The sequence below is a fragment of the Manacus vitellinus genome, unplaced genomic scaffold (assembly GCF_001715985.3).
Source record: "Manacus vitellinus isolate BGI_N305 unplaced genomic scaffold, ASM171598v3 scaffold_12_pilon, whole genome shotgun sequence".
In the NCBI taxonomy this organism is placed as follows: domain Eukaryota; kingdom Metazoa; phylum Chordata; class Aves; order Passeriformes; family Pipridae; genus Manacus; species Manacus vitellinus.
The window spans coordinates 8,527,250-8,550,954 of NW_021938949.1; the positions used below are offsets into that span (position 1 = coordinate 8,527,250).

Consider the following 23,705-nt stretch of genomic DNA (forward strand, 5'->3'; position numbering starts at 1 on the left):
CCTCTGAACAAGTTCAGCAGTAACCTGTGCTAAACATCAATCAGATTTAAAACCCAATTATTTTCTAGAAGAAAAGAGACACTATTGTTCTCCAGTAAGTGGTGCTATAATTTGATTGCTTAGTATAATTAATCTCCAAATGAGCAAAGCAGCCTACATACATCTTAAAACCTTGAAAGGCCAGTGCTCTCTGGAGGTGGGATGGACAGTGCACAAGGTGCAAATCTGATAATTGCCAATCACACTCCCCCATTACGTAAGTTCTTCCTTTCTAAAAATAGAGGCTTCTGTTGTTTTCATAAGCACTATTTACACCCTTTTGCAGCAAGTGGCACCTCTGTAAAAATCACAGCATTTTGTTCTGGCAATCAAAATAGACCTTTTGAATGTAAAGAGATCTCGTGAAATCTCTGCATTCAGTTCTGAAGGCAGATGTGAATGTGAGTGTATGTGTATGTGCACTGGCATTTTTAACACAAGGCCCAATTATGTCTGTCCTGGGAGAGATGGTTGTGGTCAGCCCTTAAAAGACAGAATGAAGCACTACATTTTGCTTTTGTGAAGTTCTTTGAGATGAGTAATATAGTTACAGATGATTTTGGTTTTGATCAAGTAAACATGTAAACAGCAGTTTACATTTAGGAGACGAAAACTCACCACTGTGCTTGATTATATTATGATTAAAAAAAAACTTAATCATGGAAGACATGCTAGGATACAGTGACAATAGTAGTATGTAGTTCTTCTAAGCAAAGTCATTTATCTTAACATGTTTGGATGGAAAAAAATCAATGTTTTCTGCATCTCCACGTCAATATGTTGTAATGATTTTTCCCCATTGTTAGGGCAGCTTCATTATTTCAGTGGAAGTTATATACACCAGCAAAATAGAATCTCTGATAATCAGATTACATCTAGAGTCTTCCTAACTTGATAAAATTTTCTCCTCTATTGTCATTCATACATGTATAATACAAAATAAAGCTTCTTCAGTGCTCAGCTTTTAATAATCCTGTTCTTAATTAAATATAAATCTGGCTAAAACATATTCTTCTACATCAAAGTCTTGTCATAGAAACATTTTGAATATAAACTTTCAATACTCAGTAGAGCGATACACTATATATATATTCACAAATGCACTTTTTTCTGTTACTAGCAAGCATTTTGTTCACTATTTGCACAACTTCACAGTCATATGTTTTATATAACGACTACTAAATCAGACTTCTGATTGCTCGTTACTGTCAGGGATGACAGACGTTAGGGCAGCCTGACAGAAGCGATGTAACGTGGACATTTTTGTCTTCTGTTCAATGTACAGTCGCAGTTTGTCTCTGAAGGTTTCCCCTAGAAAACTGTAAATTAGGGGGTTCAAACAGCTGTTAGAAAAAGCTGCCAGATTCACAATGTGTCCCGTTAGAGGATAATCGTGCCTGAAGGATGGGCTGTTTGAAGAGATGGGCTCGTTTTTCTTCTGAAGAAGTTGGACGCTAATGAAGACGTTTTCAGGCAACCAGCAGATAAAGAAAACCAAGACCACAACAAAAATCATGCGAAGAGCCTTTTGCCGCCGCAGACGAAGACTCCTGTGCTTGTGGGCTTTTATAAGAACTCGGACAATTAACGAGTAACAGAGACCGATGATCACGAAGGGGATGATAAACCCCAAGGTTATTTCTAACCACTGGATTTCTTTTACATCTGCAAAACAAAAATAGACCTCTCCGGTGTGTTGTAAATGCACAGCCGTGAATGGGACCAGAGCTGCAGAAATGGATGCCATCCATATGAGCCCGCAGCTCAGTCTAGCGTGCTGCATAGTGCGGAATATGTTGGACCTCATTACTTTTGCCAGGGCTAGGTATCTGTCAAAACTCATCCATGTCAGAAAGAAAATGCTGCTATACATGTTGATCTGAAGGAACAAAGACATAAAGGTGCAAATGATAGTGATATCATAATACTTTTCGTCAAGGTTAAACACCTCAATGAGAGAATCGGCAACTAGAATGAGATCGGCCACTGCCAGGTTTATGAAGTAAAGGTCTGGGATAGTCATTTTTTCCCGAAAGCTTATGTTGACAACCAGTATCAGAATGTTTCCTACGAAACCGATAGGAAAGAGAAATATTGTGTAAAGGCATGATAAGAAAAGACCAATAACATATTGTTGGTGTTCCGATTTATCTGCTAGTCTAGAGGTTATGCTTTCGTTACACAAATGGGATCCGTTCAGGTTAAAAGTTGTGCTGTTACATATAACGGGTGCTATTGAGGCAGAATAAGTTTCCATGGTTAAAATATCTGTAGAAAAGATATTAGCAATCACAGTTTGGTGTCAGTACCAAAAAATCAGATTTTTGGTTGTCTTCAACTAAACTTCTAGTAAGCATTTTCGCTTGGAGTTGGAAAAGATGCAGAATTTTGTATAGAAAATTAAAATTCTTTAGAAGTCAGATTAATTAGACTTAAAACTGACCCAAATATAACACTACAAATAGTAAATGTCTTAATTTGTTTTACAGGACACTATATACATTGTAAATGATAGAATTTACAGTTCTTGTGTGCCTTAAGATCATGTAGGAATCTTTTTACCATGATGGTACTTGTGTCTCTTTAATAAAAGCTTTTCATCAGCAGTGTTTCTTCATGCAAGTTGGAATGCAGTAGAATTTTAGCTCCATTTGTTTTCTTTTAATAATCAATGAACATCCTTGGACCTGCAATTTGCAAATGGAAAACAATTAATCTCGTATTCCAGCACTGTACCATGTGCTATGTGCTGCTTCTAACTTAACATCACAGCTGAGGTTGTAGGAAACATCATGTTTTAATATATATGCAAAGGTTCAGTTAAAAGAATTTAAATTTGTTCTGGATGATAATATATTGTGAGGGCAGATCTGTTAAAATGGTGTGTACCCTTCAGGGGTTCAACATCAGAAAATGCAGAAATACAGAGAAATCGGATGAGTGAGTTTAGCCTAATAAAGAAAAATGGTGGTTTTTTACATATGTATTTATTTTATCAGCTTGTAAGGCTATTAAATAGCAAATTCTGTGGCTGAGAAAGCAACAGAGATGAAAAGCAATTGGTTCCTGCTGCTTTCAGTGGGAAGGAAAGGCAGATTTTAGAAACGAAGGTAATACAAGCAGCGTATTGATTTACACCAGCATTATTATACTCAATTTGCTTTTCTTTGTGATTTATTATGTTTCACTGACTTCCGGGTGGGAATGGAAAATACCAGTTATCAGATTTGTTTATTCATAAATGTTGAATGTTATGGACTTGAAGCATTGCTAGAAGTTTATTTAAAGGAAAAAACAACCAAACAAAAGACATCCCAAACAAATAAAACAGCAAGAAAATTATAAACCAGGGTATTTTGTGTTAAGTTTTAAATATTTTGAACTGCTTTAATCTTCATCCTCCTGTGAACCCCTTGATTTTATTTACACTAAAACATAGTAAAAAAAATTGTTTGCTAGTAAAATTCGTGCATATTTCCACATGTTAATGATTTAAATCCTGCCGAGGTACAGTCTGGGGGAGAAAAAGGAGCAGACTACTAGTGGAGTAGGAGTGTTAGAATATTTTTAGTCAGAAATATAGCTCTGAGTTTGCTTAAGTGTATTCAAATCACCAGAAGTAGCTACAGATACTTAAATAAAGATAGGGGTTCCAGAGCTTTTATTTCTCAGTGAAACAGGCGTAAGTTCCCAGTACCTGTTGCTGTGTTTTGAATCGTTTTAATAGTGTAAATCTTTATGCTAAAATATCCATAGGAAATTACACTTATTAGAAGAAGGTTCGCTGTTTGTTTCGAGCAGCTGTGGAAGTCAGACATAAACTGTTGTCCCTTACATAAGGTCCTTTTATTTGCAAACAAGGCAGTAAAACTGCTTTAAACACAATAAAAGATAAGTTAGCAACCTAAGAAATTGATTTTAAAAGGTCTGTCTGTGGTCAGATTTTAATTACATCTGAAAGGCTGCCAAAAGCCAAGTAGTTACAAGCATTACAGGTAACTATGTACGGTGAAACACTTTGTTTTACCTTAATTCCATTTCTCCAGAGCTGATTTTCCTCCAGACAGAGCAGCAGGCTGGTCCTTGCTGGGTACACACGTAAAGGATGTGCCAACTTCCACTGTTCTCTCGGTAAAAAACTTGCCTTTAGGTGTGCAGAGCTGCAGTGGATGCCACCTGTTGATGATTCAGCATTAAAAAGAAAATCATATAAAAGTCTATCCTGCTTTAGAACATCTTAAATAAAGGATAGTTTACAACAGCAAAATGCAGATCTTGCCGCATGTCCTTGCCAATAAAACAAGCTTTATAGATTCCCAGGGTTGTTCTAATTTGTGTGCAGTTGAAGTGCTGCTGAACAGCCTTATAAGGCTGGAATTAACCCTGTTTCTGCTGGTTTCTTTTTTACTAGCACTACTCAAGCATCTTTTCTCTCGTATTTGTCAGTTTTATTTTGCCTAATGTTCGTTGCACCCTCCTTTCTGCCTCTGGCATTTTTCAAAGTTATATAGTCCGTTCAAACCTATAGCTCAGCTGATCAATAATTAAGAGGATTTGATCAATCGTTAAAAGATCTATTTGCAAATTTTAAGGAAGCACGTTTTATATAGATATAAAGCAATAATTACTGCTGTATGTGGTGTTTTTTAAAAGCCTCTGGACAATCTAAAGGGGAATATTTGATTGAGAGACCTCAAGCAGCTGAGATGGGTCATTTGCTAAACTGACAAGATAAATTTCAGTTTTCCTACCTTTAAGCTGATCCCATTTTGCCTGTTTTTATTTAAATTTTCAGGAATATATTGTCATCCTCTTACTTCTTGGAATTGCTCAGCTCCGAATCACATGGATAAAATACTTCTTTTACAGAGAATGCAGAGCTTTGTGTAAAACCACCAGTGCTGCAGGTGGAGTTTTGCATTTCGTCTGTAGGGGAAAAAAACCCCACTTGCCATTTCCAGTAACACCACCTACTGGTGGCCAGGATTCTTAGATAAACCTTTCTCATCAAACAGAAGTATTTTATTTGTGGTAGTTGCTTTCTGTGATTATATTGATCTCATACCTGAATTTCAAGTGCCATGAGTGGTTATGCTGTACATCGATGCAGCATCTGCTCCTACTGGAATGAGTGGGAGCTCAGCATTTAGGACTTCAAGAAGACAATGGGGCAGTTTCAGAAGTGTGGAGTAAGCAACTACCATGTCATTATAATGCCTGTATGACACCAGTTACAGTGGTCAAATATTTTTAGATTACAAAAGATCTCATGTGTAGAAAAGTGAAGCAAAAGTTCTTTAAACGAATGGCTTTGGGAGTAGAACCACTTTGCCTTCATTGAGGCAAATATGTTATTTGCTGATTCTTTTGTGTCACACTGTGCATAGGAACAGAGGATTTTGATAGTGTTACTAAAAGAGTTTTTTAAGATGTTCTTGCACGATGGCTCCTCATAAATAGTTTGGGAATCAATTATGATTTAGATCAAAAGAATGTTTCTGCAAATTGGTGCTGGTAAAAATGTTCTGAATAGAAGATTTCCACTATGTGTGGAATGGCTTTATGGAGTGTTTTTTCTACAGGGTGATGAGGACAGAGACTAAAGTGTTTTGTTTTGAGAAGTGTACAAATATGATGGTGTTATGGGACTGGAATAATTGTAATGTAGAAAAATCTTGTGATACCAGCTTTGAAGGTCTTAATTTTTTGGTGTCATAAAAGAACAGGATAAAAAGAGTCTTTATTGTTGTTTGTTGATCATGTGGTTTTGCTGTACTTAGTTCTGTCCTTCAGAGCTTCCACTGATCTTGTAAGGGCCAGAGGGATTTTCTACTTTACTTAATGTGTAACATTCGCTTCTGAGTATTGGTTGTTTGTAATTAGGGGGGCCTGAATTTGATAGTCAGCTGGTCTGTTTGTCCTTGCTTTTCTAGCTTTGCATATCATCGGATTTGCTATGAAAATGTATAGGTCTGAGCACTAATTTTCTTGTTTGAAGTCATGGTCAGAAAGACGTCACTTTGCCATACTTCCAGAATTGTTAGGAAAGTCTCTTTCAAAAGGCCCATGAAGAAGCTGTTTTCTGTGCTAGTACAACTATGAAGTGTAAGAGGCCGAATCTGGTATCATGAATATTCTATTATTATGTTGTAACTATTGAGTTCTCTATTTCACTAAGTATTTCATGAGATGATCATGTGAATCCTCTGAATCCTGCTTCCTAAAACAATGACAGCATTGTCAGGCTCTTGTTTATGCAGTCAAATTATTGTTACTGATTAATCTATCTTAATCTCACTGATTAATCTATCTTAATCTCACTAATTTGAGCAGCTGCCGAACATTGTACCCTTGCTCTTTCCCTATCAGCTGCAGCTATTCCATGGGACTTCACAGCGAGTGCCTTAATGATCCATAGTCACAGCTGTGACAGTATTGAGTCTCAAAATTCCACCTGTTGTACCTTATTGTGATTGTTCCTGAGAACAAGCATGAAAGCAACTGATGCAGTAGCATTTTTATTATGTCAGACTTCAATAATCCAGCATTCAGAATTCTCCTAGCAGTTTATTTTTAAATACAAGTAGTAGTCAACTTGTAAAACACTGTCTATATCTCAATAAATGTGTCTACCACCCCAGAGTCTTTCAGGAGCAGTGATGTAATTGTCTGTGATGTACTTACTAGCACCAGAATGTGTGGTATATTAGAAGATACTCTGTGTAATTTAGCAGACTTCAACATACGTGCCTGCTATTGTGCTGCTAAAAGGTGGCAGCTGAGGAGGAAGAAAGTGGGAGGTGTGAGTGTGGGAGAGAACAACGTTGAGGTCTGGTGCATCACAGCACTGCATGGCAGCCTCTCCAGCTGGATAAGCAGGATAAGCCCTGTAGGATGCAAGAGCTGTTGGATTCTGTCAGAAGTGTGGAAGTGCTTTGGGTATAAAGCTGTCGAGTCCTGGAGAAATGAGATCAGGGCCAGGGAGTCTAAAGCTGAAAAAAATAAGGCACTGTATTGCATGGAAGTGGAAGGAAGTATAAATTGAAATAATTTTGGAATGCTTGCGGTGTAATATAACCATCTGCAGAAGAAACAAGATTTGTGTAAGAATCTCTACTGAAACTATCTCCAGGGGAAATACAGATGCTGTTATACTGTTCATGACGTTTTGCAAGTACACTGATCTCCACATTCTCATCTTTTTCAACCACTGAATGACATCAGTGTCCATTACTCAAACCCCTGAAGGGTTTTTTTTCAAATGCAGACCAAAGTTTTGGAAAGATACAAATATTACCAGTACAGAAGTAAAAGATTCTTCTTCGAATTTTTCCAGTATATCCCTGCATTAATTTTGACAGCCTGCCTATAAAAATATATGCTCTATTTCCTCTGGAACATACTGTTCAAATCTAGGTGAAGCCTGGAAGAAGTGAGAGTTCAACAAAGCTGTTGCTAGCATAAGGGAAAAAAGATCTCTCAGAGCAAGGAGATTTTATTTTTTTTCTTAAAAATGCTCTTAGATTTATTAATTATTTAAACATTATTACTTTTAATCTTTACCAAAGCTGCTTTTTTCTCCCTCATATGAAACTCTTTTAGAATAGGGATGTTTGCTCTTATATTCCAACTGAATGTGAGATTTTCTCTAGGACTATATGTTCATTTTTGTAAACTTTAATATAAGTTCTGAGTAACTTTATCAAGAATGTTTCTATGAAAACATTTCCGTATTGCAAAAAGTTGTATTCATAACTATTTGAGTTACTGTTCTACATTTTTCAACCTCTTCCCTCCTGTCTACCTTTGTTTTCTCATATTCAGTTCAAAGTCTTTTGATTGTACATAGAGATTTCTCTATGTCAATATAACCAGCCATCCAGAAAATACTCTGATTTTTTACACGACAGTAGTCAAGGACAGGGAAGAGGCCAGAGTACATGAACTCGAATCTCACAGATGGCAGCCAGGAGCTATACCCAGGAGTACTCACAGACTCACACACAGTACTTCATTCTGACAGGACGTACTCATTCTCAGACCCTGGATCTGACAGTAGGTCCCTACAGGTTTTATTTCTCTGAGGCCTTTGGTTATGGTTCTGCTCTAGCTGTGTACCTTGCCGAGAGTGTCATGAAACATCCTCCTCTCCATGCTCAACTTTCCACCCGTGCTCAACCTTCTGGCTCCTTCCAGGTGTGTCACCACAATTCACTCACCATTAGACCAGTTTCCAGGTCCCAGCCAGTTACTGGCCAGGTTTTCTTTTAGGCCCCTTTCACAGTAAGTCAAGACTCAGAAACAACACAGTATTTATTCTTTCATCCTTAAATATAAAAGAGATGGAAGCTGTAAATAAAGTAGAATTATTTGTGCATAATTCCAATACTAGAAAATAGACCTCTTATCCGTGGCACAGCTGAAGCTATGACACTGAGGGATAAACAGCTTGCATCTTCTGGCATTCTCCTTCACTCAGTCTGTCAGCTTTTCCACTGATGTACAGCTCTTACAACTCATCTCTTCAAACTTCTTTCTGCAGGGCTGATCTTTGGTCCATGTTGTTTAATCTCCCTCTTCTCAGGTGCAAAACAAAACCTCTGCTGCCATCTGAGAATCCTTTCACAAGTATGAATTTGGCTCTTGTATTCCAAGAGATGATTCTTATCTACCTACTTCCTTTCTGACCACATTCTATAATGATCTGTTTATATGCAGAGTTTTTTAATTATCCATCTGTTCGTGCTGGCAGCAGAACAAAATTGAACAGGAAAACAGGCTGACACAATGCAATGCAGACATCTTAGCAGTTGACTTTTACATCTTGCAGAAATGTTGGTCCTTACAAACATAGTGAAACTACATATTGCCCTTTATTTGCATGTGATACAGTCATGGTCTATACATTTCAGGACTTGGATGACTAAGACTAGATCTGTATCTCTAGATACTAAATCTGTATTCTGTATTATTATTGAACAAATGTCCTTTATTCTTCCATTTCTGCACTTGGCTGTAGTTTTGTGGAAGATGTTCATCGATCAGTTCCTGCTTTTCTCTCTTAGGCAGCCTGTGCTGATCTGCACCAGCTCCCCACGCAAATCTGGACCCCATCAGGAAGACCTTTCAAAGGATACAACTGCAAAAAACCCTGTCAGTTCCATTAGCACCCGAGTGTCACGCAAAGGAACGGATTTAAGCATAAAAATGAGTTTTCTCAAAACTCTTCAGGTTGCTTGAGCCGTCCTCATCACAGCACCATATTTTTATAACTTTGTGATCTAAGCTGACGTCATTATCCAAGATCTAGTACAATTTTGTGCTTTTCCTGTTTCCATTCTCTCCACCTCTATGAGAGGAAAAGCTGAAACCGAAGCCAAAGGTGTAAGGTGGCTCCTGGCCAGATTTGGTGACAGTAACAATGTGCTCAGAGTAAGCGTTCACAGCTTTGCACCTACCTCTCAGCTGCATCAGCTACTGATTCTGCAGGGCTACATCCCACCTCCTGTACCACAGCTGTTTAATTCTGATTCAGATTCTTTCCCCTCCTTGCACCATTGACCCATCAACTCTCATCTACTTGTACAATGCTTCTGTCTTTTTTCCATTAGAGCTTTGATTTCATTTAGGACCTGAGGCTATGCTTTTGTTTGCCCTCTTAAAAACACACCTCAGTTACACTGTTCTGGACTGGCATTTCTCTGGTTTTTATTTAGTGTATTGTTGAATGTGAGTCTTCCAAGGCATACTTCTGAATGAACTCATCAGGAATGGCTTAAATCAATAATTGCCCTAAGTCTAAATGCAAAGTGGAAGCTGAGAGGTCATTAACAAAAAGCTTTCATTCTTGCACAAAGTTTTAATTAGCCATCCTGTTGATCTTTCCAGTTCAATGCCTCACAAAGGACCCAAAGCTTTTCTTTATGGACCAGCATTTCCATTAATTTGAATTTTTTCATTTTTTTTTTTGGCACAAGAAGTCAGACAAAAACTTCACTGCTGCTGCTACTGGGATTTACCAGTGTTATAAAAATAGTTTGTAGAGTAAGAAGTCAAAAGAGGAAGCATACCTGAGAGAATGCTTTGGCTGAGGATTTTTGCTTTTGTTCAGAGTTGCTTTCTACCATGTTTTTGTTTGCAGCTTTGCTAGGGCATTGATATTATTGCACAAGCACAGTTCTATGGCAGCAGTGCTCATCTTCCTACTTGGTTTTGAAGTAACAGTTGCAGAAAATAGACGATTTTAATATATATGTGTATATATACATTAAAAAAAAAACCCAAACAACCCCAGACCCTACATGTGCTCTCAAAGATCACCGTAAATACTAGAATTAAAGATCTTTTTTTCTTCCAGTACTGCTAGCTATAAGATGGGCCAAGTTTGGGTTCTAAAGAAGGAACAATCACCCTTTTTTAAAGAAGTGAAAAACCAAACCAAAACCCACAAACAAGCTGAAAAGTAAAGTGGGTTGACAGCTGTTCAGAACAGTGTTACTGAGACCCGCTTTCATGGGGCACGTTTGTTTCTGGTATTTCATGGTGATTGTTGGCAGTGGTTTTCCTTCGGCAGTTCTGTATGACTTTGAGTATTTCATCCTTGCATGGCTTATGAAGACCAAGTATAAACACCAAACTAGCGCAGCTCTCACAGAACAACACTATTTCTGCAATATTCATCACAAGCTCGTTCTTCGTGGTTCCAGTGCTCTTCTGTAACTTCAGTGTTGTCCTGAAGAGAAGCATGAGGTTATAAAACAGGCGGCACATAAACATTGTTACGCTGGTCACATACACGGCGGGGGAGGTACGGATGTGCTGTTGTAAGGCTGGAGCTTCAGCAGGTGCTGCTTTAGCCAAGAGAACAGTAAAACAGAGTATCTGAAGGAACAGTGGGATTCCAAACCCAAATGTGAATTTAACGATCTCGTATTCAGGCCATGCAAACAATGGATCTAACTGGCAGTCTGTTTCCAGGTGATAGTTATCAGTGCCAACCAGCACCGCCTCAGTCAGGGACAAACAGAAGGTGTATGTGAGAACAATTCCAGCACACAGGATGGGTCTCTGGGTGGCTTTGCAGAGAGCAGTCCGTGGTGGAAATCTCTTGAGTAACAGTATGAGAAGCATCAAAACGAAAACATACTGAGAATTGAAGTAACTGAAGTTGAAAAAAAATGACAGTACATTACAGGCGAGGTGGGTTGCTGTTAAATAGTCGGGTCTAGTAATGACAGTGAACGATAAAAGAATCATTATAATATTGCTGATGGTGAAGTGTAGAAGAAGCAAGTCCAAGTTTTCTATGACTTTGTGCTGCACATAATTCTTTATGAGAACAACCAAAATACAAATGCCAGCTATTAATCCTGTGGGCACAAAAAAGGCGATGTAGCAGTGCATGAGTCTGGATATGATGTTTTGAGAAGCTATGATGTCTTCGATTTCTTCTGGGGAGGTGAAAGCCAGGTTCTTACTTGGGTAGCTGATCCATGTCATGTTGTGAGAAGTCATCCTTCCTTCTGCTTTCCTGTTCAAAGGAGTTTGAAACTGAAATGGAAAAGGAAGGTGAAAGAGGTTTAACGTACAGTTTTAATATCTAATTTTTGCATTAAATATATTACGTGCAGTCAGGGGTATGAGCCATTTGTTCACAATAAACGTAGTCATTTTTTAGGTGGGTTTTACCCTATGCTAATTTCAAGCTAACTTGCGTAATATTTTTAGCCAGATAAATCACCTTTTTATTTTTAGTGTGGGTTCTGCTCTTGCCACTCCCCCCTTTTCCTCTCTTGGTGCAGCCAGGACTTTTACTGCAGCTCAGCCTTGAACACGACAGCCAGGATCCAGTGCACTGATGTCGCCTGTGGAATATATGGGAGTTGGCTGTTTGGGTGAGGAAGGAATTGGCTCTGGGATTAGGTGGAGCTGCTTTTCCTCAGCATCTTGCCAAAAAAGGCCAAGGCAGTGCACAGGGCAACTCCAGCGTGTGGGCAGCAGCCACAGCCACAAAAAGCTTCACTGTGCTGTTGCAAGGCGGGGAATTTTGGACAATTTGAACCCAGCTGCCAGGGGGGGCTCACTGAGGAAAATGCAAAGATAATCACAATATGAGGCATGAGCCACATTCCTTCCTTTGTTTTAGTTTTGTTTCCTTTCTGTTCTGAAATAAAGCCTTTCATAACTGCAGTCTGTACTGAGCAGCCCATATAAAATTAATGTAAGTGTTTAAGAACAGTTATGAACAAACTGCTTTTATACTAAAACATATTTATACATTAATAACACTGTCATTTCTTATATGTAGCTGTTGCATAAAACTGCAAAAAATAATGCTTTTCTGCATGCTCAACTTGGAGAAAACAATTACTGGTGCATTATAAACCTATTGATAAAGTTTTAGCAAGGAATATTTTTTACAGTTATGTTATAAATTCCTGTAAATAGGGAATTTTAAGAGTAATATCAATAGGCTGTTAGCTGTAATGACTCTGTGATATATTGATATAATGATTCTGCTACCGTATAAATGTTTGGAGGCTCCTTTTTTTTTTAAGCCAAAAAGCTTTTATAGGAACATAACATATACTTCTGAAAAACTGAGTGTAATGGATATGGATATATATATTTTACAGACCATCTAAAAGCATAATTAACTCAATTTCTGAAAAAAAAAATTCTATGCACCTTATACTGATGGATGCAGAAAATAACATTCTTTTTTTTTAGTAGCAAAGACGATTTTTAAACACAAGATAATGAGCTCTTCCTAATGAATTTTGAATGTTTGATTAAGGATGCTTCTCAGTACTGGAAAGAGTTAAACATCTATTTACAGTGTAGAGTGTTTTCTGGGGAAAAAAATTCTCCTTTATTCACACAGATTTCAATTTTGTGTTAGAGTTTGGTGTTTTTACTTTGTTCTGTTGTACATAGAGCAGGTCTGAACAAGCAGGCAAAGACAGGATGGTGGAGTTCTCCTTATAGAAATTTCTATACAGTCATACTAGTAAGAAGTGATTTACTTGGTTGTACATAATGCCTTTTCCATAAAGGGATTCTAGTGATGTTAACTCTTACAGTGAAAGTAACTTTAAATTGGTAAAAGTTCATAAAGATGCATTAATGTTTTTAAGCAGTGCTCATTATAGATAAGTCAGTGTCTTAATACTATTTGACAGTTAATTTATGCTTGTTACCTCTGACACTACTTCACATTTCTGATATTTCTAATCTCTCCTCAAAATTGGAATTCTAATACTGGTTTTAATTAGAAAAGTTGACTTATCAAAGTGACTTTGATTAAATTGTATATAATCTTATATAATTATAATTTCATTTATAGAAAACCGTGGAGTTGTGTTTTGATTCAGCAGTGTTCTTTGTCCCCTTTTAAAGACAGAGTTTCTTCCTTTCTAGAAAAGGTTATTTTCTGAGAGATTCCACTACACAAAGGACTGATGCACCCAGGGAAGATTTTTTGTGTTACAGGTACACTCACAGGAGGTGAAAAGTTGGCTGGTCAGACTCTGTTTATGTTCTGACCTCTGAGCTCGACATACACCATGTAGGAATGAACTGATGGGCAAAAGTGGTGGAAGTTTCTGAAGCAAGTCAAGAGTTAATATAATGTTGAAGTTTAAAAATAGTTTGTTAAATATGAGCAATCTTAAGAAAAATGTTATGAAATTCTAACTTCTGCAATTCATTTATTCTTAAATACTCAGCAGAGGGAAACAGTGTAAGTCAAATTTTGACCTTCTATTAGTAGAGAGATTTGAAGCTTGATCCAATGAAGGATCTGGTGAAGGTACATTGTGGCCACTTGAGCATCTGAGAAAGTTTGTTGTTATCACCCCACACTGTAGCTTCAAGGTTAAGAAATGTTTACATTTTGAGCTGTTCCATGGGAGCCTACAGTGTCACCTTCTGATCCCATCAGGCCTTTTGTGGGGCTGAACATGAGATTTCAGCTCTGGCACTGTGAACGTCTCCATTATCTTCTCAACAACCATGGGCCAAATACCTGTGCTCATCCTCCTTGCAGAGAATCTCAGAATAACTCAGCAACATTCAACTTTTCTGGTAACTTAATTGCAAAGGAAACAAAGGATGTAGTTTGCGGTTTCTCAGGAAATCATATATGGCCCTACATCAAATTACAGGAAAAACAAGATGCCAAAACTTGGTTAAATTTGCTCAGGACCTGGCCTTGGTACTGAGCCTGGGTTCAATTTTGACCATAGCAAGGGTATTTTTAATTTTATTTAGCTGCTCTTTGGGTGTTTAAGGCAAAGTAAGGAATATTAAACTTAATGCAGCATATTCCAATAGTTGCAACTTATTGTGTAAGCAAGTGCATCATCTTGGTTTCTCTTTCTGTACCCACCAGTTTAGTTTGCACATTGTGATATTTTAATGATGGACCAGCACAGTACTAAGGAGAGGCCGACAACATATTTCAGCCTCATTTGTCATAGATGTCAAGATGAATGCCTGAAACAATTTCAGTTGTAACCACAGACCATTACTTAACATAGTTGTTAAATAATAGCAGTGATGTTACTCTTCCTCTTGCCTAAACCTTGCTATACTAACATAGATGTGTGTTTTAACTTCCCTCATCTGAGGAGGGATTTAAACTAAACAAAAGTAATCTATTCAACTTAGAATTAATATGGTCACTTGGGGGAAATAACAGTGCAACTATATAATCAATGTAAGTATTAATACTCTGAGCTGAGGAAAAATTTCTAGGTGTGCTCTTTTAAAGGGAGCATCCCAAAAATCACTTTAGGATTCCCACACAACAAAATTTCACTAAAACAACAAACTTTTGTGGCTTTGCTGTGGTTAGTGGGTATGAGCATAACTCATTATTGAATTCAATAAAGTGTTTATCAAAGAAAAAAATGTGAAGATGTTTCCAAATTTTTATAGACTTGTGGTAATACTAATATAATTTAAAAGAAAAATATATGTTCCAAGGGGGCAGCAGAGGGCGGCTTATTTTTCATGTGATTTTTTTCAGAATCTTCATACAATTGACCACATTTTTTGTCAAAGTACTTTGAGTTTCCATCATATAAAAATGAGGAATTTATTATGTCAGTTTCCTCTGCTCTGAGAAAATCTGGCATTCCCTCAGTTCTTGTCTGCTTCTTGGATTTACTGCAGGGACTTTTTTTCCCCCCCCCAAACGCATGTAATGTTTATGCTCTGCTTGGCAGGGGGGCCTTGTCCTTTACTCTTTTACTGGAATCTGTCAGCTTAGAGTGCAACCACCTCACGGCCTGAATTAATATTTTTTTTCCTCATAACTTGCTGTAACAAAAACTGACTTTGTTATTTCTATTTACTGGTAACTGAGAGTAATCTACAGTGTGTCATAGCTCACATATATTGAAGCTGTAGTGGAATCTTATTCCTGTTTCTCCTAAGATTAATTAGTGAGGGAAATCTGCAATATACTACTTGCATTATCTTTCTCTGTGTTGTCATGCTGCAGTATTTTGTCCCTTTACCTCAGCCCCATTCATATGTTAAGGAATCCCTCCTTAACTTCATATGGCCTCACTTTTTTCTAGTGGTTTTTTTTTTTCCTTTTCATATCCCTGTTTCACCACTACAATTTAGCAGTTAAATATGTTTGATTTTTGCTTCCTGAAGCACAGTGAATACATTCCCCATCACTTCCAACAGATGGGGCTGAGCAGTGAGTACAGTGTTCAGAAAGCAGTTTAAAAATAGCAAGTTGTGAAAGGACTTTCAGTATTGAGAGGACCCAGTCCTGAACACTTCAGTGGTTTTGGGCTCCCCATCCCCACTTTGATGTTTAACTTGCAAATGGAGAACTTGGTTTCAAAGAAACTTGTGTTTATTTAAAGTGCAGAAAGAAGAGCTCCTAAAGCAGGGAGTTTCTCCCTGGCAGCCAGAACTCTTCCTCTCTAAAAGGTTTGGCAGGGCAGTCCTTTTGCATTCTGTCACCAGCCTTTAGAAGGAAAATATTCTTTCATCCAGTATAAAGCAATACACATAATGTTCCTTATGAAACTCTGCTCTTGGTGGGCATGTCCTCCATTGACTCATGAAAACACCACACGTAATTTAGGGGGTGAATTTGTCCTTTCTGTTTGCACTGCATCTGCAGAGTTAAAAGAGGGGGGGCATCTTGCATAAGGGACTGAAATGTGAAATACTGTATTCATCTGCCTTGTAAAGTCACAATTCCTGCACTTGGGCAAGTATCTGAACTTGTAAAGGTTTAAGAAACCCTACCCTTAGCTTGCAAAAAATTACCAGTTCCTGAGAAACCAAGAGCTTTTAGTTTTACTTTTCTAGAATATAAGCTAATCAACAGTAACTTAAACATAGTTTCCGAGAAGCATTGCTCACGTGTTTCCTGTATTATACAATTCCTGTAGTGTGGTATCGGGCAATGTCCATCCTTTAAAAGACTGGTTTTAGGCAGTGGTTGGAGTCTTTTTTGTCCAGACCACTGGGCAGTATTTCATCATCCAGCTCCCATCGGTTCAACAGGAGTTAAGTACTTACTGGAAAACAGTCTTCACATTTTCTCTATTTAATGCCCAGCTTTATTGTAAATTTCAGCTTCATTAAACATATCAGCCTTCTGAGGATGTTTCCCAGATACAGGAGGTTACGTTGTGTATTTCAAATGTTGTTAAAGAAGGGAAAACTAAAAGCTTTAAATTATAACCTTAGCTTCACAACTTGAGCCTCTTGTGATGAATAAAACATTGCATATTCAAAGTAATATAAAGCACTTACCTTTTCAAGAGAATGCTCCACAGGTACAACAGGCTGAGACTTTCACTGTAAAATGCCAGATGAAATATAATTGTTGTTTGGAGCTTACAACCCTTTTTATTTCTGTAGAAAGCAGAGTGTATAGATTAGAATGACTTCTTTAGCTGCTGTACATCACGATGAAAAATCCAGGCGCTTGCTGACTAAAAAAACATTCAGTTCTGTAAAAAGGAAACAGGAACTTGGTTGAAGTCATTCAAACCATACACGTTGCATGTTTAGCAAACCTATGGTTTCATCATGTGACTTTAAAGTTCAAATTATCCTCTGCACTGAGATATTTTAGAACAGAAAAGTAGTGTTTGTCCCTGCCATTTCTAAGTGTGTGAGGCCATCCAGTGGATTTTATTTTCCTGTTCCTGAAGTGATCCCACACGCACTGCACTGACCTTCGCAACTGCATTTTTTTCCAGTGCGCTGGTTGAAGTGCTTGAGGTCTAGAAAAGGAAAAGCCTCTTGAATAAATACCATGCAAGGCCCCTTGCTTAACATGACAAAAACTCGATACAAAGCAGGGCATGTAAAAAATATTAAGAACCCTTCTTAAAAATAGGTGTCTTTCTATTTTTCCATGGGTTGGAACATTCCCAGTATTGTATACGTGCTATAAATTATTTTTCCAGATGCTCTGCAGTGACCATGAGGTGTTAAAAGACAGGATTTTGAGCCTGGAGGATGTTTTGGGTCTGGCTCAGCATCAGTTGTCTTAGTGACTGTTGAATAGTGTTCTTAAAACCTCAGATATAAATAGGCAGGAAAGGGTTGGCTTGTAATTTTTTTAGTGCATGCAGCCTGTCTGGGATGCATTGGCAGCATCACCTTTTCTCATATCAGGACATGGGGGAAGAACATTTTTATTGTCATCTTTTAGTGACCTGCAGTGGCTTTCAGGTATTGAGAAGATAATTTGTGACCAGTGTTTGATCAGCACTCTGTTTTCATGGCTTCCTACTTGTTGCACTTTAGCAAGCCTCACTGAAATACATCTGGAAACTGCCAAAACACTTCAAAGAAATTAAATGAGACAAATGTCTACAAGTCTAGATTTCAAAACGGGAGTTGTGGGATACCTGGAGAAAATATTTCAGCACTTGGTCTGTGCTCTAGAACAGCTCTTCAGTAGGTCAGTGACTCTGTGAAATGTGATTTCCAATGAGCTTACACACATTATTCAGAAGACTTCAATTCCCACAGGGACTTGGGTTTTGATCATCTTAGTGTAGCAGTTTGTTGGACTGGGTAGGTTGTTTATTAGTTCCTCCAAGCTGTTACAGATAAACTTGGGTAAAGCTGGCAGTGCTGTAACCATTTGTATAAACCATTTCATTGTGAGATGTACCCTAATCCAGGTTCATTCTGTTGGTATTAGTTACTCATAGTTAAGAATGTGAAGAAAAAAATACACATGGTAATCACATGCAAATCAGCTGATTCTTTCCTTTTTCTGTTGATTTTCCATGAAAGATGCAAATTCGAAGTGTCACCTTATTCTCTCTAGGACTGAGGGCTGTGCAGAGAGCACACCAAACTGTGTGAGCATCGTCAAAGGATTGTTTTGGAAATTACAGAAAAATTTCTGGAAGTTTTTGCTCATCACCTTGACCTTTCAGCTTCCAGAATGGATCAGGTGTGCACTCGAGGCAATGGTGAACAGTTGAAGCATCTCTTTGTTGCTGTACTTCCCACTGAAGTGCTTTGATTGATAACCTGGGCTGTGCTGAGGGCAGGAGGGGGACTAAAATTATTTCTTGGCTGAGGGTCACCAGCAAACCACTGGGATTTGTGCATATTAGAAGTTGCATTGGATGGGTATACACAGGGATATCTGGCTGTGCCCTTTGTGATTATTAGTAAAATAAAGGCAAATCAATGACTGCACCAAATAAGGAATATTCACAAAGGTTTAAGTGACTCTGAGTTAATTAGACGTCGATGAGCAGGGAGTAACCCCGATGTAGATAAGCCCTGTCACAGCAGTGTTAAGACCACATTTCCTGTTATTGAGTAACCTCAGTTCTGACAATGCAAGAGGTGATACAGCTGAACTCCAAGGGAGCTTATCCTCTAATGATTAAATTATATAAATAGAACCGGAAAAGCAAAAAGGGAGAAGCTGTTTCTTATGCCTCCTGTCTTTAAAAAGAAAAAGTAATCAAAGAAAAAGCTCCCATCTTCATAATTGTGTTCACATTTACAAACATTAGTTCATACTTTGGCTGCAACCTGTATTAAGCCTCGTTATTCAGTGGTGTTTAGGGGGCAAGAACAAGTTTCCTGCTTGGAATCTGGAGCAAGCAGCACAATACAGTTCCAGGATGCAGATACAGATTCAGAGACTCACACATCAGAAAACACCCATTTTACAGGTGGAGAAACTTGGCTACTGAGGAATTTATTCCAAGTTGATGGAACAAATTGAAAGCCAGGGGAGAAACAGAGGTTAGAAAATGAAAGTTGGTGATTCTGTATTCTTTATTGTTTTTAGACCTTGCTGATTCCCATCTCCATAGCTGCCATTTTGCCTTATCTAAAGAAACAAAAAAACTTGGAGGTATCTTAAGAGCTCCCAGGTGGGGTTTTGGCAGCAGCTCGTGAGCTGTTACTGTCACAGTTAATGCATTACTAAAGGAAAAAAAAATATTGCTGTTTTGTGCCCAACTGCATCTTTCCTTAGAAAAAACCTAATAAACTAATTTATTTAATTTGCCTAAATGATCACAGGGTTCAAGTCGTATGAGAACAGTGGCAAACAGACTTGTGTTCAGTTGTATAAAGGTTTCATAAAACTGCAAAAAACAGTGGTTAAGTGATTGTGTTTGAGTTGATGCACAATGCCACTATTTTTATTAGTGATTTGTGGATTTATTATTTCTTGGTGAAATTTCTTAGCGTGTGTTAGTTTACTTGCTCTCAGTGGAAATTGTCTGATAATGATATTCTGGATAGGGTGGAGGCAGGAAAGGTGGAAGTTGCAGAAGTGAAATAGTTGTGAGATACTGTGCCAGTATTTAGGGATTGGCTGATAACACACATAATTCCACCCACCACCCCCAGTGTGCTGTGGCGGGCAAAACTCTGGTTTATTTTTTAACACACCTCAGCTGTTCATATGGCAACAATCAAATCTCAAGAAATGAATTTAATTGAAATTAAATTAAATTTAATTCGAATGAAATGAAATTCAATGAAATTCAATTAAATTTAAATGCCTAGACCCAGAACACACCTGGAACACAGGAACATGTGTACCTGGAACACATGGAAAACACACCCAGAACATACCTAGAACACACCTGGAACACACCTGAAACACACCCAGAAACCCCCCAGAACAAACACACACACACATGTTCAAACACACCCGGACCTGGAACACGCCTGGAATACACCTGGAAAACACCCTGAACATGTTTCCAGACGTGTTCAAACACATCTGGACCTAAAACATGCCTGGAACACACTTACAACACACCTTGAACAAACCCAAAACACATTTGGAAACCACCTGAACATGTTTCTAGGCTTCTTCAAACACACCAGGACCTGGAATGTAAATGAAATTTCACGGAAATGAAGTTAAATGAATAATGAATAATGAAGTGAAATGAAGTGAAATGAAGTGAAATGAAATGAAATGAAATTAAATTACATTTGTGTCCTTGATTAAAACACTGTGGAACATCAGGCCTTTGACATTAAAAAGGACACTCCCAGACAAAACCAAAACAACAAAACCCCAAACCACCAAGCCCCAAAACATAAGCGAAGTAGTACAGAGAACTAAGAATTACTAGCTAGAAGAAAGTTAAAGGAACTATGTGTATGGATAAATTATAGAATAAAACCCCCTTGCATACCTTTATTGTATTATATTCTTTGCATGTTTGGTTTTGGGAGGGTTTTTTGAGTGTGGTTTTTAAAATGGAATTCAGATGCTTCTGCTGATTTATAAGGTACCTGGAGCTATATGAAATTGTAAAATTTGATAGCCTTTCTCTCTCTGCTAGGAAGGGGTTAGAAGAGCCCAAGTTGGTGATGTGTATCCATAAGAACTGGTATTAATAATTCCCTGTGCCTCAGAGGCTGCTGTAAATCAATATTTCTTCCTTTTATCTTAGAACAGCCATACTTGGTGCTCTGTGACTGCTGCCTTCACATCTCAGGGTTGCTTGCCCATGATTCACTATTAGTGATTTTATATTGGCTTATTTGAGCACTGTTTGTAATGCAAGTTGTTTTATAAACAGCGTTTTATTATTATTACTCTGCAGTAATGTTTCTATCAATCACAAAATAAATTCCTCAGTAGGGGTAAATCATCTGTGTAACTCAGCTACAAGGGCTCAAAAACTGCCTGTATTTGCTAATAATACTCTACTTCTATTAAAGGGTGGAAAAATGCTTTTTCTAATTGCAAATTTTATGAGAGAGCTGGTCTCTGCATAGCACTGCAGGTGCCAGAATGATTATTTAATTGCACATAGGCTGACCTGAAAAATTTCAAATGTCTGTATTAATTAAGTATGAAATCTATTTCATTGTGAACTAGTGAAACCATAACTTAATTAGAAGGATTGCAGTACTCTGGAGCTGAATGGGAATGGCACTTCCTGTGGTCTTGAATTGGAGTATCTTGTCAACCACAATGACCAGTACCAGATGTTTCATAAAACAATACAAGAAACGTGCTTTTTTAGAAATATTTCTTCCTTGTGAATAATCAGACCTTACAGCCTGGTTAAATATCCCTCTGTTAGGTTCAAAACTAAAATTAACCATTGCTGAGGTTTGTTTCGTGCAACAGAATTGTCTCTTACATGCCTCACCCTCACAGCAGCAGTTGGTTGTAGAAGTTGAGGTTAATTTTATTTCTTCTTACAAATACTTGAGCTGCCTGCAGACAGGACCAGTTAGTATATATCTGTGTTTAAACAGAAACTGGGACTGATTTTCCCCCCCTCAACAATTAATGTAAATCCTTTAACTAATTCTACAGATCTTTTGGGAACTGCAAGAATATTCTGCTAGCGGCCACCAGATGGAGTTTCTGAAACAGCTTTGATAACCCAATACTAGCATTTGTTTCAAAATGATCTTTCAAAGGTTTTGGAAATAAGAAAGAGTTGCAGAAGCTGAAATTTGCAAATTTTTTTTTTTGCTAAAACTAGGCTTTTCAATTCACTTTGTAATTAGTAATTACAAATTGCATGGTGAGGTTTTGGTAGTGGAGGTGGGGAGAGGCTCCAGAGGAGGCTTCTGTGAGAAGCTGCCAGAAGCTTCTCCTGTGTCTGATAGATCCAGTGCCAGCTGGCACCAAGATGGACCCATAGATCACAGATCACTCGGAATATTCCGAGTTGGAAGGGACCCACAAGGATCCTGAACCGCCGCTGGACAAGGCTGAGCCCATCAGTGCCGGTGGCAGCACCCCTGGGATAATGTATTTAAGAAGGAAAAAAGTGTGCAAGTACAATTAGATAAAATAGATTCACCTTCTGGTTGTAAGTCTTGCCTTGAAGAACTTTTGATAGAAAAGGGTTTTTTAAAATATATTTTTATACCTAATAAATTCAGTTCATTTCATACTCCACTTATATACTTAATTCTGATAAGAATCTGATGTTTTAAAATATTTACTGTCATGATTTGTAATAATACAGATGTTCTGCCTGCTTTAGACTGTGAATAACTTTTAACTGTTCTTGTACATGGAATTAGAAGTGCCAGTTCTTTAGAAGGAAGGAATATAAGGAAATCATATGGCCTTCCAAGTTAAGGAAAGGACTTGATGGGAAGAGAGAAGGATAAAATAGGAGAGAATACATCTCTGCTCTCCTGATGGAAAAAGAAGGTATTCATCATATGTCAAAGTGCTTTGATATAGAATGAAAAGCTAAAGGAAATGCAACAGAACAAACATTTCACACTTCAGCCTTTTTGCCATGACAGTGCACAGCTGGGCTTGTACCACTAGACTGCTTTCACTTGGAAAAAGTATTGCATGAGATATTTTAGAAATACACAAGGTTTTGCTTATTAAGAAACTTCATAATTTAATCCATGAGCATCTGTTTCAGATTCATCAGTGCATTGAGCTCTTTACAGCTGCAGAAACTTAGGCAAGAATCAATTCTTCTCCAAGTCCTTGGCCCACAGCGGAACTGAGAGCAGCACTTGGGCAACTTCTGCTTTTCTTTGGTGTTACCAGTCCTGTGCTGCTGCAATGAAGCTCACGAGAAGGTCTCTAGCCTGGACACTGTGCTGCTTTCATTTTTATTTAGCAGTGATAAGTGGGGTATTATCTATGCATGTACCAACAGCACAAAAACAATTTAATTGAATCTCAGTTTTAAAAAAAGAAAGAAAAAAGTGTTACCTCCCTTTGAGGTTTCTGGGAGCGGTGTCATATTTTCTTCACAACCTTGGGGCCTATTTTCCTATTTATAATAGTTGAATGAGTATTTACTGATTATGCTCAGTATTTCTGAGTATGCTCCAAAATGTAGTTGAGTTCTGTGAAATCTCATTGTACTGACAGAAAAGGGCAGATTCAGATGCCATGTCAGCCTGGTTTGTACTGGTGTAAACATCTTGACTTTGTTGAACCTGATCAACTCTTTTTCCTTGCATTTATGTAGTTCTCCCTTCACAAAGCTGTGGGCTTGTGAACTTGCATATGACTAACTGTTCTCACTGAAGATCCTTCAAGCCTCTGTTATATGCAAGGGGTTTTACCAACCCAGCTGAGAAACAGCCTTTTTGGGTATGTTGGTTGTATCTTAAAGCTCTGTGGAATGAGGGATCAGGAAATCACTGCTCTGTGTTTGTTCAGAGAT

The 23,705-nt window shown here is 38.0% G+C and overlaps 2 protein-coding genes across 3 annotated transcripts in view; one reads left to right on the forward strand and one right to left on the reverse strand.

The window, feature by feature from the left end:
• The window catches only part of CUNH7orf50 (chromosome unknown C7orf50 homolog), a 115,919-nt gene that overhangs the window by 13,322 nt on the left and 78,892 nt on the right, over positions 1–23,705 (forward strand). The gene's annotated exons all lie outside the window — the stretch shown is intronic.
• Positions 209–16,881, reverse strand: GPER1 (G protein-coupled estrogen receptor 1). Of its 2 annotated transcripts, XM_018067313.2 has the most exons (5): positions 16,831–16,881; positions 8,259–11,589; positions 4,067–4,215; positions 2,602–2,726; positions 209–2,106 (listed from the first exon to the last, which is right to left on the reverse strand). In XM_018067313.2, exon 5 carries the CDS (start codon positions 2,060–2,062, stop codon positions 1,223–1,225), a length of 840 nt encoding a protein of 279 aa, XP_017922802.1. In that variant the 5' UTR covers positions 2,063–2,106; positions 2,602–2,726; positions 4,067–4,215; positions 8,259–11,589; positions 16,831–16,881; the 3' UTR covers positions 209–1,222. The 2 variants fall into 2 exon arrangements, with proteins under 2 accessions (XP_017922802.1, XP_017922800.1); XM_018067311.2 differs by having other exon boundaries at positions 209–2,726.

What these genes read in the sequence shown, in the direction of transcription:
- GPER1 (XM_018067311.2), bottom strand. Translation starts at nt 2,296, where the DNA reads ATGGAAACTTATTCTGCCTCAATAGCACCCGTTATATGTAACAGCACA.